The following is a 17,749-nucleotide window of genomic DNA, read 5'->3' as shown; positions in this document are numbered from 1 at the left end:
GACAAGGTTGTTGCTGGAGGTTGTCGTTTCCGCCGGGTCATCGCGTCTTACATCATCCTGGTTGTCATGGGATTACAACGGGATCAGCTTAAATGCCAGATGAAAATACGCATCATCATCGCGCGATAAAAGTTGACAAGATGAAAAAAGTGTGTGTGTGAGGAGTTTTGTGTATATGTCTTCTTTTAAAACACGTTTCTTCAGTTTTATCCACCACTTTATTTTGAATTTATCCTGTGGTTCTAGGGACAAAAATACCTTAACCCGGACCTTCATCGTTTTTCAAAAGAAATTGTATTTTTAAAAAAAAAGTTGGACAGTTTCTTCACTATGAATACAACAGTTACAACTATAGTTTGAACAACTTTCTTTTTTGACTTACATTCCACTTAATAATTTTTTTTTTAATCTTTTATTTTAGAAACTTCGAACCGGCCAGTAACTGTCTTCGCCTTGTAAAGGTTTGGAGTTCTATGATTACCTCGATGGCCGAGCAATCAAGTTTTTGAATCTTGTCTTTGAGGGTACATTATATTTCTGTGGATAGTGTGAGGTGGATGGATGTTGCCTGTGGTGAAGGTACCGAATATAATCTACCCTTAATATGTACTTTCATCTTCACAGCACACTAACCCCTGAAGCCAGATTTCGGTAATAACACCTGTAACCTAAAGTCTTCATTCTCACCTTGGGAATATTAAATGCTTCCTCATCTCTTCACTTAGCCACCCTTCGTTCCCTTTCCCCAGATGCCTGATCACGTGACCTCCCCCTGCCTTGCGGAAGAAGAGGGGGGAGAGCGGGAGGGGTAGTCAGCTGACTGTTGCTGGAGGCAGTGTTTCAGCTCCAGTCCCCCAAACGAGGCGCTAAATATGTCAAGTGAGGGACAGGGGAAGGAGGAGAAGGGGGGACTAACATGGTGATGACACCTTGGACATGATATAAGGGGCTACTGTGATAATATTGTGTCCACGGCTGATGGAACTGTCACGCCACACACCAAAGCGTAAAGCCGCGCTTGTCTCCCCTGTTCGCATACTTAACGCCCTTGCGCTCCAGTGTTCTTCGGTCAACGTTACCCGGAGTTAAGTTGAGAGAAGTAACTACACGTGGTGACCACCTATCTCAAATAAATTTATATAAGGCTTTAGGACAAGAAGAATATGAGAAAGACGTGTTTGCTTATGATGGGGGAGAGAGAAAGAAATTTAATTTGAAGTTTAGTGAGTAGAAGAATATCGGTCCCAACATGTATGATGTTATTGTGACTATTACTTCCCTTCCCTTCATCTTTAGGTCCCATTCGGAGGTAGTATCAGCCTACAGGTCAGTTTAGACTGTCCTGGTAATGTGAGGGTTTGATACATTTACTATCAACAAACTTCTTTAAACGTAAACAATGGTCTAAAGGAGAGGGTGTAAGTGGTTAAACGTGTCTAAGACGCACTACATAATCTAGCATTCCGACACTTTTCATCGACAGTTATACCTCAGCTACCCGTCTGCCAGTGGAATATTCCAGCTGGCAGAGGTGGTTAGACAGTAGAAAGGACATTTTCATCTCCTTCTTCTTTCTTTCTATCCTATTTCGGTCCCTCAGTCTTATTCTGCAAGATTGTCATGATTCGCAAGACTCACATAACGTCCCTTGGAACTTATGCTGGACTGGACTAGTATTGCGAACTAAGCAGTGCACGCATAATAATAGGAGGGAAACGAGGAGAAGAGGGGTAGTACTGATAGTCGGCTTGTTTGGAATGTAGGTGGTAGTCTTGCACAGGTCTCGCGGTGACCACGGATTGAGGATACCTACCTGTCTGTCGCTACATCTCTCTCCATCTCTCTCTCAACTCACACATACACACGATGTCAGCGCCACCTATTCCTGCGCCGACAGGTCTTGTCCACCTCGTGCACGTGGCGGTCGTCAATCATGTAAATCGCCCTCCCAAGTTGGCAAAACACGGAACTGCGATGCGGTTATCTGCCATGTTCGTCCTCTCTTCCCCTCCCCTCTTCCTCCGCCTACCCCATCATCTTCCCCTCCCCGTTAGGTTTATTTCGCTGTCTTAGTGAAGTGTTCGCTAGAAGTGCTAGCGGGAATTTTTTTTTCGAATGGTGTTTGCCAGTTTTCTGACGTTTGAAGGAGATACAATCCTTGTAGATGGCGATGTTGAATATGAAGAGGGTGGTCCCGAACTGCTGATATGATCAGACTGCATTCTGTAGCATGAGCTTGTCTGACACCTTCGTTATTTGAAGCAGTCCTTGTGTCACATGACTAGACACCATTACTCATTATTACACCTGTCGCAGCGCTTTATGTCAAAAAAAGCGGTTACTATGAGAACTTTTCATCTCATCTCGTTAAGCATGTAACTGAAGTCATCTTAGTGAGGCTCAATTTTTTTTATTTTCTTGGCTTCGTTTCAAAACTAGATACTGACGGATAAGGCACCCCGGGTTAAGTCTTTTATGGTTAAGTTGACATAATCAATCAAACTGTCTGAGGTTAAGAGACGGAAGTGTAGCGATTCTCTTCTAAACGACGCAAGAAGGGAAGATAGGAGGACAGATAAAGCCGGTGTGACACGAGGCTACAACAACTGCGATGATGACTACTGTGACGAGAAACACAAAGCAGACGATTCTTTAACGATACTCTTGAGGGTGGTGTGGTGGGTGAACACCTCGAATACGAGACATAAATTTGTGATGATGATGATGATGATGATGATGATGATGATGATGATGATGATGATGATGATGATGATGATGATGATGATGATGATGAATTTTCTTGGCCAGGAACTAACGATTACTCATCCTCCTACATATGTTACAGAAGTGCAGCAGTCCATTCACCTGCCATCCACTTCCATCGCTCCCACCACAGTCACGCTTCGCAAGCGCCGACGACCGTACTCCAAGTTCCAGATCGCCGAGCTCGAGCGAGAGTACACTAGCTCCACCTACATCTCCAAGTCCCGGCGCTGGGAACTATCGCAGCTCATCAACCTCTCGGAGCGGCAGATCAAGATCTGGTTCCAGAACCGCAGAATCAAGGCCAAGAAGCTGCAGAAGCGGGAGGAAATGGCCAGCCCCCAGTCCGCTGGGCTCTCCGGCACCTCCACCGGAAGTCAGGGTGCGCCGGGCGTGGGAGTCGTCTCGCAACAAAACCACGTGACCATTCAGCATCACCAGCAGCAGCAACAACAGCAGCAACAGCAGCAACATTCGATTCAGCCCGTGGCTGGCACGTGAAGTACGCGAGGGTCCCCTCCCCAGGGGGACTCGCTGGAACTCCAGGGGACTCGCCGGAACTGTTCCACTCCACAGCCTCACAGGATACCAAAGCAAACACTGTGGTCTATCTGCTAACACCATCATCTCGTGATGTTCCAAGTCTCTCTGGTCAAAGCTCTAACGCTCATCTCATCAAGTTTCCATCTAGTGTTAGTCGAAGACCGATGATCAAGCGGAGGACCGTTTCCTGGATGCGTGCGCATCCGATTCGTTGTGTGTCACCGAGCAAAGCCGTGATGAGCGTGGCAGAAACTGCTCACCGAGTTTGACTCAAAGGACTCTGCAAAATTAAGCCAGGACCACCCCCTAAACACACATACATACACACACGGAGTTCTCTCCCTTTCCCACCCCATTTAAACTGTTCTTTAGAGTATCTCATGAACAGATGTACAAAACGGATGGAAATTTATGTAATATTCATCGTGTTCTATAGAATGACACACATTTACAGCTGTGAACCTGGTGATGTGTCCTCAGCTGCTGAACTCGACAAAGTCATGTGACATTCTTCCCATTTCGAAACGGATGTGGTGAACTGGTGTTGGACTGTACAGACAACAGGCATTGTGCATCTGCTTCTGCTTCCGCAATCCGGGAGGGCAAACCAAAATATGTTTTGTTACTGCATCGATTCATTCTGATCATTGATTGGTTCCTAGTTAGATGTCTGGCTCAGTCATGTTATTTACGGCGTCTAGTGTAGATGGACTGTGTGATACGCAAGCTCTTCCTCCCTTGTCTCCTCCCACGCCATTCCCATCATGCTTTCGCTCCTTTGCATCGCATCCCCTAAACCCCGAAATCAGTGAAAATGGCTGATCTTGAACTCAGAACATTCAAATAGTTTTGTTTATAATCTGAGGCATGAGAGTATGTAGCAGCCAGGAACCCAGAGACAAAACTTCACAGGTATAGTGTCTTCTCTTGGTGTCTTTGCTAAGCCATGCAACTTTCCAGTTCTCGTCAGGTGTAACGATGGAGCCAAACAAAACTCGCAAATAAACAGCAACAAACAAACAACAAAACCAGGGCTAGTTCGTGGTGTATGTTCTGTATGTCTGAAGACAAGAATCCACTCTCCGTGACAGTAAGTGTTATCATAGCAATGGTATTGTTTCCACTCAAAGAAAAGCTCTCTTCACCACTTCTCGCTCCTCGCCCTCCCCCATTTGCTAACCTAACGTCCTCCCAGCCTAACTATGTCCAGAACAGGTTGAAGACCCACTGGATTCGTTTCTGTGGAAAGTTCTTTGCGGGATTGACACCATGATGTTTGCCATCCCTGTATCAGTCTAGCGGTTGTACAGAATTCCGCTTTCTCATTTCTGTCGAACGCTGTGTCCACCCCATCCACCCCACCGCACCTCCACACAAAGCCCCCACTGCACATAGACATTGAGTTTCATGTCTCATGCTGTGCTTTTTCTTTTCTTTTTGAAATCTTTTATTTTTTTATACTTCTTCTATTGTTTCTTTGAAGATCTCTCCTGGTAGTTTTCGAAGAATTTTCGATTGCAAAGATTGGATAATTATAGGACGACAACATTACAGTGAGAAGACAGTTCAAAATACAACTTTTTTTTTTGCTCCTAGACTCGAATCCCATGCTTTTTTTTATTTTATTTAATTTTTTTTTTTTCGTTCATAAATGCATCTGAAAAGTCTGAACAGGCGCTGTACCACGGGGGCAGGGGCCTGACATAGTAAGCTCATGTCCAGTCATCTCACACTTTCAAACAAAGGATTAAGTTTTATGCAACACTGTTATCATATGTACAGTTAGATGTCACTGTCGAGGTAACGGCCCCGAAGAGGACTCGTTATGTGATAACAGTCATCGTCATGGGGGGTCCTCGTGTCAACGGTTCGTAAGCCGTGGAAAGAAGAAGCCGGCGGTTCAAATCTCGCGATGCGATCTTGTTGTGCTGTCGCATGCTCTTGATGTACGTGATTGATCTCGGCCTTTTGTTTATTTGTTAGTCTCTACCTGTAACTTCAGAACCCAGAGTAAACAAACAAACAGTCACTCTGCTGACCCTTTGATGTCAATGCGAGTAAGGTTTCGCTTTCTTCGCGAAAGAGGCGATCAAATTGTTTTTGAAAAGAAGTAAATTGACATTGTACTTTTGAACTGCATTGGAATAATGGATTTTGTCTGTGAAAAAAAATTTGTTTTTCTTGTATACTTCCTGCTCTTCCGATAAAGTAACATGTTTCATATTTTTGAATATGAATATTAGAACTGCTAATTTGACACGCTCCTGATGTAATTCAATCATTTCCGTTTTTAAAAAAGTTTGATTATTTTGAAGTTCATAGTATATTCAAATGCAACATGTGATATTTCAAAATGTGAAATATATTTTGAAGTAACAGTCAACAATGAAGAACTATGAAGGGACACGCAAGTTGCATTTTGTTCGTTTTTGAGACATTACGTAAAAACAGACTACTACAATAAAATCTTACACTAGTCTGAAATTACTTAAAGTAAAAACCATCTCTTAGTATAATAACATTTTAATTAAATTAAGTCAATACAATGTACAATTGCGAAAGAAAACTTAAACATAATCTTGTAGTAATCTTCCGACTAAAACGAAGCTATATACAGATCGATGAAAATTATTCTAAAGTAATTAAATTAATGTTTGTTTGTTTGTTGGTTGGTTATTCAAGTGTCATATCTGTTTAGAATAATGTTTTGTTTGTAAAGAATGTCTTTGTAATGTCACAACAAGGGGAACAAACATTGGAAAGACCTTTGCAGCCAATCAATCACCAAAGAGAACTGCAGACATTTTGTTGCTTATAACGTTCCAAGTCACATGATTTGAACTGCGCCGATTCAGTGATTGTTGTGATACAGTTGTCTTTCATTCTCAGCTACAGTTTTCTCTTCTTTTTTATCTCCTTCTTCTCTTCTTTCTTTCTTTGTTTCTTTCTTTACTCCTTTCTTTCTTCTCTTTATATTATCCCCCTCTCCTTCGCCCATCTGCCCCTATCTCACTGTTTTGTTTATTTTCAGCAGCTTGTTTTCAGTCGCGCTTTTTGTGAATGTCCAGATGAAATTAAAATAAAACAGTTCGTAGTTAGTCAGAGGCGACCATTGCTGACCAGCATGATGGCTTCTCACTGTCCATGTTTGGGGCGATGCATCACATCTCAGTTTTGCTTACTAGCTGCCTAGTCTCAAGGTGGTTTCGCTGCTTTAAAATATTGTTTTACAAATCTTGAATGGATGTTTCTGGACATGCAGCGCCACAACCAAACTGCCAACGCCATCTACCCAATAAAAAAAATGGTGAACGGAAATGTCAAGATACGAATCCTGACCTGTCTGGGTTAGAAACATGTATAACGACTTTGAGTAGAGGTATAACAGAAAGTCGTCGTGATTTACTGTGTGTACATGCTCGCCTCCTTCATTTCGTCAGCATTGTACATGTAGTAGTTGGTTGGATTCTACAGAATTCGGTATTTACACGAGTTCTCTACTCAGTTGTTGGGACCTAGAGGACACAGTGCGAGCACGTCACCTTTCAGAAATAAATCGTCTTTAATTATTATGCCTTTGTTATTGTATTTATATTCTGTGATGCATTGTTCGAATGATTGGTCAGCTGGTGGCGCAACGGCTAGTGTCTTTCACCAATACAGTGAGGGTTGGCTGTTCTGGGTTCAGATCTCGTCTCACGCACTGTTGTTCTTTATCTGCATGTGGTGCCTGTTTACAGGTCCTGCTGCTGTCCCTCAGTTGCTGTCATCTCCCCTCAAACACAAAAACACACACACACACCTGTAAACAAATAAACACAACGCACTTATATTAAAATTGACGAGTGCCTACTCAGTCCCATGTAGTGTTTGTAACAACGATACCTGATGGACTTACACAAACCGTCTAAACAAGAACGCATGTCTTGTAAATTGAATAATACCTAATGTAATGATGAAGTGTTGTCAGAAGAATCTGGAGGATATACGACAGCAGCTGGGCTTGTCCATCTAAAAGAGTGACTGAAGATGAAACAAAGAAATTGATTATAAGATGAACATTATAAATTTTATCAAACAATACTCTTCTGTTTTCCAAAATACAACTTTTGAAACATTGAGATCAGCATGAAGACCCGGGTTTTCAAACAAGTCCGAGACTAGTAGATATATATTTATTCGTAGAGAGTACGGTTGGGAGGTGGTACTCGGTCAATTCGAATTTTCGAAAGTGGTACTCGTTTGAAAAAGTTTCAAACCGGGGGCATAAACAGATCAAATCTTCTGTCGTCAAGTTAGAAATATTTATGTTTAATTTTGTCAGGGTAGGGCCAATAGAAAAACTGGGAGTGAAAATTATTTGGATTATTGTGTGGAGTAATAGTAATAATAACAAGAAACGGCTTGTCAACAGGTTAGGAAACAGATACATGCATGTTCATTAAATATATTGCACACGCACAAGCTCATATTTACTCAGCTCTTGTTACTCATTCCAGTGAATCATTAATGATGACCACCTGTACCGCCAGCTCGCTACACCTGGCCAGGACTACGGTGAAGTGGCATTGGAGGTACAGAGTGAAGTGTTGATTCAAACTGCATTTATGGTTCTGTGTGCATTAAAGTGCACGGATTGTAGAATTGTGTTCACCTCAGGCACTTTCGAAAGAACCAATCAAATCCACGAAAAAATATTAACAGCAAACATTGTTGGGTTAGTTCGGGAGGTAGGGGCAGCGAAAAAAAATTAAGAAATTTTTAAAAATTTCATTTAAGAAGTATAACAATCACAGAGAGATATCAATGATATTTATCGTCTAAATAATTTTAATTAGTCGGTAGATGTATCCGCCTTCTCTTCATTCACTTTCTGCTTTCCCGCTGAGAAGAATAAATGTTCTTTGTAAATGTAAACCAATCATATCTGGGTACGAACGTCACGTGACGACTTTGACCTCTTTCTGTGCAGGGTGATGTCTGTAGGTGTGTTGTAGTTGATGTTTGACAATACCCGGTGTTCATTCTTCCTTTGACAAAATAGTTCTGCGCTCTGAGATTTCTCTTGTCATTAGATGGAAAAAAATTGTATCAATGGAACTTTAACGGTTACCGTCGATCACAAAGAGTTGTCTTAGTCACAAACTCCAGCCAGTCGCCATCATTGCACGAGCCATGACCATGTTCCCACCAATCAGCTGCGATGCTCGCGTGATAAGCATGTCGGGTAGCCTTAAATCCCGCGGCTTAGGGATGAGTCTCTGTGGAGACGAGAGACAACACGCACGGCGGTCCTGCCAACGAACCCTCCTGGGGCTGCAGACAATGATTACAATCCAGTTCCCTGCCTGGTGCACCAGGTGCATTTTTATATAAACTGTAAAATGTAATCGCACTCAACACACAGGAGAATCATCATCATCATCATCATCATCATCATCATCATCATCATCATCATCATCATCATCATCATCATTTTTTCTATTTTAGGGGAGTAGAGTGACACCCTCTGATGTCTTGTGGACTGTTTTGCACTGCAGTTGTGTTGATGTCACATCTCTACCAGCCATCTGAATGCACGCCAGATATGGACAACCACGTGTCCATACCAGAAGAGATGTCAGATGAGACCAGGCTTGGGTCAAGCTTGGGTATATCTTGTAATCATGGTCTGCCCACTGCCGTGCAGTCCCCAGTAAAGAAATCCAGTGTACCGTGTGCACGGCGATCTGGCGATCAAGAGATTGACAAAATCACAATTGTGACTCAACCTTGGCTGCCAAAGTTTAGCCAGGCTCGCTGACATGCAGACATGGTATAAGAATTACCTGACTCCATTGCCTGATTGAGATTGTGTTTGAGAGGGCAACACTACAACTTATTTATGTTTCTGTGTGACTGACTGACTGACTGACTGACTTTCTTCTTACGTGTCCTGCATGTTTGGCTTTCCCGTGGAACAAGAATTATTTTGGAAAGTCTTTTTCTGTTTTTTCTAAATTTGCCTATGTGTGATAGAAGTTTTCTTTGTTGGACTTTTTTATGTCTTCTCTGCCACGTTCTCCTACCGACCTTTTGTTACCGCCATTGTTCAATGCTTCCTGCGCCTTGGGCTTGATGTCCTCATCACAGCGCCTCCTCCCCTCCCAAGAGAATCACTTATCGTCATCATGATATCGCTGTATCGATGAAGCTTAAAGTTTCCTAGCCACCCGTTTGTCGGTTTGTGGCATAATTCGTATTTTACGGACATATTATCTGCCCTCAAACAGTGGGGATGTTTCTGCCTTGACCTGTCTGCTACATTTGACACTATTGACCACTCTATGCTCCTACAAAGACTTCACAGTCTCTGTGGAATGTCTGGACCAGCACTAGCATGCTCCAACTCTCATCTAACTGATCGGGCCCAGATTGTCTTCGTCGACGATCAGACATCCTGCCCTGCTCCCCTGTCTTTTGCTGTGTCCCACAAGGTTCAGTTCTTGGCCTCATTCTGTGTTCATCTTTTACACTGAGCCACTGTTATCACACATCCAGTCTCATTATGTTTCTCATCAATCACATGCTGATGACACGAGACTGTACTACTCCACCCTTCGACTGCCTCTCTCTCCGCTATCCACACTATAGAAGCCTGTGTCAGTGATGTGGATGGTACAAAACAAACTGAAGCTTAACGACGATAAAACGGAAGCGCTCTTATGCCCGAGAAGAAGAATCGATCATCACTTATCAGTCTGCCCGAACATCATCCCCATCTTTAGGTCGTCCGTCAGAAATATCTGGGACTTATGGTCACTGCTGGCCAGACTCTTGATAAACAAGTTGCAGCTGTCTGTCTGTCTGTCTGTCTGTCTGTCTGTCTGTCTGTCTGTCTGTCTGTCTGTCTGTCTGTCTGTCTGTCTGTCTGTCTGTCTGTCTGTCTGTTATGATAGACGTTACAGCTGTCTGTCAGTCTGACTATTGTGAGGTCCATAAGACAGCAACATCCTCCACATTCTGTCTACACGGTGCCAACACTCTTGTCAGTGAGTTCGTCCTGTCTATGCTTGCTTGCAGGCTGCCCCACAGACCTCATTTATAAAGTACAGAAAGGGCAGAACCCTGCTGCGTCCCTAAAACTCAAAAAGGGGCCATGTCACTCCTCTCCTTCGTTTTCTCCGCTGGCTCCCCATCCGTTCGCGCATCCAGTCCGTGCTGCATTTTAATTTCTCTGATGGTTCCTGTCCTGACTATTTCTCTGAACTTCTCTTCTCCTCATCCCAGCCAGACAAATACATTCTTTCTCTTATGACCGTATGCTAACCACCCCTGTCACCAGAACAATAACATAGATAGCTAAACAAGATGCTCAGTTACTGTGCAGGAAAACAGTGAAACCTTCTCCGTGTGCACTTAAAGCACCTCCCTTCCATGAGCGTTACTCCTAGCAACAGTCCACATAATGTTAGTCCATCTTCTAACCCTTTCTCTCACTTTACCATTCACCGCATGCAAATGTAGATCGCGAGCTTGTATATATTCATATATTCATACTGGAACTATGCTGAAAGACATACAAAGATATTTCCCGTATTTAACTATTAGTAGCAATGATACTTACTTCAGGAACTTTGATTATACATGTCAGCATTTTATAATTGTAATATAAGTCTTTGGAAATTTCAAAAAAAAAAATTAAATGTAAAACTAAGTTGGCGATTACATTCTTGAGTACAGTATGGGGATGAAGTTCGCACGGCACGTGTGAATAAAGTTCATCCACTGGCGTTTCTTGCCGTTATCTTTAACATTTCCTAAATGAGTACAAACTTCATCTGAGTGTCGAGGAGAAAATTCAGCAACGGTACATTGTGCCCCAGTCTATTTTCTTTTACCGAGGATTGCATCTTTTCTCTTTGAAATCAGCTCTTGCAGACGACGCTAATTTTAGAAATGCTACCCTTTTGTCACTTCCTTGACAAATCCGGGTGGGATTAAGGAAAAAAATGAATATAATATTCCTCGTGCCTCTTCGTCATAGTATGCCACCGGAATATGTTTTTGTGATACTTTATACTCTATTTCCAGCTATTTTTTGCTGAGCACTCGTGTTCTAATCTTATAAGTAGTTTTTTATTTTCGTTGCTTGTTGTGTGGGTAGATGAACGGATCGCTATGAGCATGGCATTTTAACACAGAGCTTCAGACAGGCATGCATGCACACCCACTCACATGAGTGACATCGGGTGGATGCGTTCCTAATTTTTTTTTTCAAATGCTTCTTTCACAAACCCCCGTGCTTGAAAGGAAAGAGAAGTGGTAGTGGTACAACTTTGTGCACAGAGTTCATGTAAGGGAGAGGAGGATATGGGTGTGTTGTGTGTGCTCATTAACCTTGACTACGGTGGGCACTTACCTGTCCACCTGACTATACATCTCAACCGATTGTCATTTGACTGATTTAATATTTTATTCGACAGGTATTGTCACCTAGCGCTAACAAAATGTTCACTCAAAACAGTTTGTGAAATAATTTATAGTTAAAGCGTGATGAGACTGTGAATATCGTGAAAATGAAATTTAGCTATCCTTTTGTGATTAGACTTTTTATGATCTGCAAATAACTTTACATTCGATTGGAACAAATACGCCGGATATTTTTTTCAAGGATGTAACCAACTGACACCAGAGGTACGAACAATATATTTACGAGTTATTATGTATGTGTGTGTGTGGTTTACACTTGTAGGAATTAAAGTAAACGTTACTTATTCTGATTATCATTTTATTCAGGTTCCATTTATAAGATTACTTTAATGCGTAAAGCTATTCAAATTATTTTAGTGAGCATATACATACAAGAACCAGTTTTCTTCTCTATTTCCTCTACTTCCTTTTGTTAAATATTTTCATCAGAAAGAATTCTGGCGAGTATGGAGGCGATATGACAGCCTCTGCGGGAGTGCTATTTTCTCCTTGTCAGAACGTTGTTTCAATGTGTGTGAGTTTTTTGTTTTTTTTTTAAAAAAAACAACTTCCATTTAATTTTACTGCTCCAACGAATGATGCTACACCCACGCCACTCTACCCGTAAGTGTTCTTCTCACCCCCACAACCTCCCAAACCCCACCCCGTCCTCGCTCAATATCATCTTCAATATTCTCATGTTGTGGTAGGATATGGACTTCGACAAACTGGCATCGCATTATGTAATACAAAACCCAACGCGTTAATTAAAAGCAGCAGCTGAACCCATCCTACAACAGCAGGAAACAAAGCCCTGTACAGGGATGCAACAGAGCTCTTAACTGCTTCATGATGCTGAAAATTATAAGAAAGAGGTCAGAAAAGCTCTGCCAAGAGCTGCCATCAGCCAAACCTATTTTCTTCCACTTCTTTCTACTATACGAATCTATTTTATACAATCCAAGCTGGAAATTTTATAATCAGCCATCACTATTACACTTAGCGCAAACATTTGTTCTGTTTACTGCGAATATTCTACTCACATTAAAACTTATTAGGAAAAAAATAATAAAATGAGCTTAATGAACGTTGAAATAAGAGTCTGAAGGGAGTGAAAAAGCTCTTCTTCTTGGCCATGAATTATCTTCGTGATAAAACGAAGGGGAAAATTTTTTTTTAAATCTATGGGAAGTAACTCATAAAAGCATTGGGAATAGCGCAAAATGGAATGCATTATCTTTCTTAGACTGCAAAACTTGCACTCAGTCGGCCTTGCATACCTCCTCACGCGTGCTTTCAAAGCACAGCAAGAGGTGGAAACATTATGTAAGCATCACAAATTATTCTTTTGTAGGGTCTCATCTGCTCAGCATGGAATTTAACGCGCCACCAGTTTCTTATAAAGTTTGCGACGAAATTGTTCATCTTCTCAAGAAGACAAAGAACGAATGTTTTATTTGTAATTTTTTTTTTCAATTTTTATTGAATCGAGACCGACTTTAAGCCGAAACAGCATCAAGCAATGCAATATAATGCGAAAGAGAAAGAGAGCAGAGATAAAGAGAAATTAAGTGCATCTACGAACCCTTTATCTCGCCACATTTATCAAAAGGGAGAGAATCTCGGCAAGCGATTAGCACATACATTGCACCGCCACAAGACTTGCGCACAGCGCACACATACAAAGATGATAATAAGGCTGAAAAAATGTGAAGTCGTCAGCACCTCCTATATGAACAAAAGGTACTGAAGGAGACCAGTGGAAAGCGAATAGTTTATTATTTTTAATCCAAAAATAATACTTTTGGATTAGAATAGGTTCTTCCAGCAGAGTAATGGGGACTAATAATAAACAAGGCCTTTGATAACAATTCTACTACAGGTACCTACTTTAAAATCTAGTCAACCAGAAAAAAGCTTCTTGTTATACTAGCCAACCAGCACGTCATTTTTACAACACATATAAACAACTGAAACAAACATAAGCTTCATGGTAAGCACTCCAGCATTACATTACCTGACTTGAAATAAAGTATCATCAATCCAAATTTTGCCAGAAAAATATCCACGTGGTCCATCTGACACAGCAACGGTTTATCAAACAGTTTTTGGAATAAGTTCCTGAATTTTGACATCTCCAGCGAAATGTGTACAGAACAGAAACTGAAACGCTTTACATTCAAATGTCCATACACAAAATTTGCATATGAGGATAGATAGCTCACAAAAGGCGGTCGTGTAATTTAAGAATCTTAAAAATAGCTTGCTTCTCTTCCAGCCACCCCGTGATGAAATCCCACAAAGTCTTAAAAACAATTGTATCGGCTGGAACACTCGAGCAGGTCATGTGATTCCTGCCAACACGTAGTATACAGAGACATGCACTCTCTTCATCCCACAAGCAAGTTACTGCCATGGATTCTGTCATCAGCTGTCATCTCTCAGTTCTTCGTGAAGGTTAAAGCTGTTTTTTGGTTCGAGGTTTTATCCCCCGTAGATGCTTGGCTCCCATTGGTTACTCTTTCTGATGATATCACCGTTATTAATTAAAAGTTATGCAAGTGCCGAACACGACCAAACAACTCCTGCTAGAGACTGTTCTTCCTACCAAACCAAGCTGCATGAGAAAGATGTCTGGGGAGAGAAGGAGGGAAGAAAGCCCAGCTTCCTGGCACATACATTCAGTTGACAACTCATACGGACTGCTTCCACTGTTAACAACGAAAAGTTATCACTGAACACGCTCTTTCGGTTTCAAAATTTACAAAGCCAGATGCTGTTCAAGATGATTTTGCAAGAGGCAAAAAAAAAAAAAAAAAAAAAAAAAAAATCGATTTATTTAGCAATACAAAAACCCTTGCACGTGAATAAGTGGTCGTGTCTTTCAAAGAACAACAGTTAACATGACGGTAGAAAAATAACAATCCAAGCATTGTTAAAAGAAACAAAGGGGAGATAACCGACGGTAAACAATTTGCTAGATAAATTTTAAGACCATTTTATTAGAGCATCTGCATCAGCCCAGCAAGCGAAGATGATGGTAAGACGCGCTCCCTGTCGGTGGAGGTGGGTTGAGGGAATTAAAACGACAATCATAACGATGACAACAGGATACTATAACACTGAGCGGATTAAGGATTAGATTTCATCCATAACAATTTATTTACCCTCAACAGGATATTGTTGCAACTACCCAAATGCCGTCAGGATAAACCCCTCCCCATGTCTTAATATGCGCCCAAATAGGGACACACGAAGAAAAATATAAATTATCTCCCTCTAGTGGGTTTGCGGCACTACTAGAATGTATCCCCAGTTTAATCAAGTGATTCGTCCCCACCGTCTTTCCCTCCCAAACGGCTAGTGACTAACCATTAGCCTCAAAGTATCTTTTTTCTGCGAGGGGAAAATGAGGTTTCTTCATCAAATCTTAGCAGCGTCACAAAAAGACATGAATGTGTGGAAGCGTACAAGGGGCAACATCACCACATTAACGGTCCTTAGCAAGCAATTAACCACCAGCATTGTTGTTCATAAGGTCCCTAGCAGTTAAATCATAGCTTTGTTGCTGTTTACAAGGTGCCTAGTGAGCAGTTTACCCCATCACCACCGTTGCCACCCCTGAGTACTTTAGTCATTCATAGCAACACTGCTATTTCACAGGAATGCTGGGACATCAGACAGCGGTACTAAAGAAAGAAAAAAATAGAAAAATCTTCTCTTGAACCATGCGCGAGTCAAGTTCCCTCGTCTGTCGTTGATGTGTGTGCACGTGCATCAAATTATGAGCGATACTGTAAGGATCTGCGAGGAAGAAAACAGGATCTGCAATCGTCTGTCAAAGGTCACGCTGAGCTAATGCGTTATCATGTGCGTCACCCTAATAGCACTTAGACATTTTATAAACATTTACAAAGGGTTCTCTACGATTTTTGAACGTTCATAAAATGTTTAAATGTTATCTGGGCAACCTGCTGAGTTTCTACGGAGCCAATTTGCTGCATCCCTGAGTTCACGATGCGGCGGCGATTCTGACGAGAACGAGCAGCAAGGACAAGCCTCCACTGCGCTTATCGAAAGATCACATCACTTGCTGCGTTCTCAAGACCTACCTGCACTCCTGCTAAAACTGTGCTACATGACTCGATTGTTAAAAAACTGACCTGCTGCTGTGCCATTGCTTATTCTACATACCATGAAGTCATTCGGGTGTTTTAGGGCGTGTGATTTTAATGATTACAATGTTGACACAGAGACACCAATACATACGCGTTGAAAAGGTTAAGGCCGGTCACAATCACAAAAATTCATTCTTTCACCAGAGAAAAAAATACAAAGGACGTAAAACCTACTAGCTACAAAAAAAAAAAAAAAATAGAGATTTTGTCAGCATGACGCAGACTGTTCTTCCAGCTTTGAAGCAGCGCCTGAGCTATGCAGTACATATTTAGGTCATTCGTAAATAAACTAAACTGAAATATTGTAAAGGTTTAAACTTCATTCCGAGCTTTAGAAAAGTCTTTCACACAGCTGTACTGGACATTTCGTTTGATTTGTGGACCCTGGTCAACACTTACTCAGACGTGGCCGCCCTCACAAGGATCTATTAAAAATTTTAAAAAAACAACAACAAAAAAACAAGACAAGCAGGTGAAGGACATCAAGCGTCCAGCTCTTTTCGCTGATCGGAAAATCGCCAGAAGCAGTCACACCGAAGCCACACGCGCACACACAAAAACACAGACATACAAGCAGAACTCGAAGTTGAGTGTCTACCTACAATTCCAAATAAGTGATGATGTTTGCTGTAGTCTCTGTACGGAATTCTGAAAAAAAGTCTTTGAGACGAGTAGCAGAGGCAGCAAAACTCAAGAAATTCAGTCTCCAACTTCACGGCAAAAGGCATCCATATCGTGAGCTTGACACTTGTAAATTCGGTTCAGGTAATGAATATGGCAGGAGGGGGGAACACTACTAAGGACTAACGACTGTTGAAATTTCGGCACTCCCACGCATGCACGCGCGCACATACACACACTCGCTCACGCGCGCGCACGCACGCACACACACAGTGCGCGTTTGATCGTTTATCCATCGACCTGCTTGCTGCTGGAGACTATCGAGTTATTAAAGGGAGAGTATCGCTCTTTCTCGGCGTTGAGGTCCCTTGTGGAGGAGTTGCCTGTTCCTGAACGCCGCACCATGGTCCCATCCGACATCACAGCAGACGTGTGCGTCACGTGACCGGAGCGTTAAGCCGCAGCTTTGCCCGAGTCTGGGGTACCCAGCTCAATCTGAAACACAGACAGAATTAATCACTACACACGTGCAAGAGGTTGCTGCAGGCAATCCTACCTGCTGTCCTTAGCACCAAGTCCATGATACTCCTAAACCACCTTCTCATACAAAGTTCAAGGAAGCCAGAGTGGGAAGTAGGTAAGGGAGGGGGAGAAAAACTCTCGAGAAAATAGAAAGGCTCGGGAAAGAACTATTAGCAAGCAGTGAACGATGCACAACACTATTTAACACGAATGCTGAAGAAAATAAATACTAGAAGCTAAATTAACTAAACGTTTCCAGACTAATGGAAATGGAAAACGGCTAAAAGTTGTAGTTGCTTTACCTCGAAGAGCTTTGTGCGCGAAACTACTTTTACATCCCTATTACAGGGCTTCTGCTAAGGCTAAATTCTTTGGGGTCCCAGGGACCCCTTCTTCATATTTTTAAGGTATCCCTGTTCTTCGCCCAAATTTGAAGGGGACCCCATTGACGAAAATTGAAGGGGTCCTCCGAACTTTTAATGCGTACTGTACGCAACTTTTTGCGTAAGCAGAAGCCCTGCCTATTATATAGAAAGGTGAAGGCCAAATAAAAAATTCTCGTAAAGCATAATCATACGAGAACAAGGATAGTCTAAGGAGTGAACCATTCAAGATGAAATTAGTGAGGAGAAACCAGGCATCAAATTTCGTGTGTATCGACCTGTGTCAGC

The 17,749-nt window shown here is 42.0% G+C and overlaps 2 protein-coding genes across 10 annotated transcripts in view; one reads left to right on the top strand and one right to left on the bottom strand.

Annotated features, from left to right (window-relative positions):
• LOC112557319 (homeobox protein Hox-A9-like) overlaps positions 1–6,878 on the top strand; it is a 53,218-nt gene extending 46,340 nt beyond the window's left edge. Inside the window, 1 exon segment of the mRNA XM_025227100.1 lies at positions 2,846–6,878. Coding sequence (XP_025082885.1) covers positions 2,846–3,264 — 419 coding nt within the window. The 3' untranslated portion in view covers positions 3,265–6,878.
• Positions 6,879–13,208: 6,330 nt separating this feature from the next.
• LOC112556486 (microtubule-associated protein tau-like) overlaps positions 13,209–17,749 on the bottom strand; it is a 28,981-nt gene continuing 24,440 nt past the window's right edge. For all 9 annotated transcript variants that reach the window (XM_025225527.1, XM_025225530.1, XM_025225531.1 and 6 more), the window contains one exon: positions 13,209–17,051. In XM_025225527.1, coding sequence (XP_025081312.1) covers positions 17,010–17,051 — 42 coding nt within the window. In that variant the 3' untranslated portion in view covers positions 13,209–17,009. The remainder of the gene's footprint in view (positions 17,052–17,749) is intronic.

The sequence above is a fragment of the Pomacea canaliculata genome, linkage group LG2 (genome assembly GCF_003073045.1).
Source record: "Pomacea canaliculata isolate SZHN2017 linkage group LG2, ASM307304v1, whole genome shotgun sequence".
Lineage (NCBI taxonomy): Eukaryota > Metazoa > Mollusca > Gastropoda > Architaenioglossa > Ampullariidae > Pomacea > Pomacea canaliculata.
The sequence above is the reverse complement of the archived record's forward strand: the minus strand, read 5'-3'. Positions and strand labels throughout refer to the sequence as shown.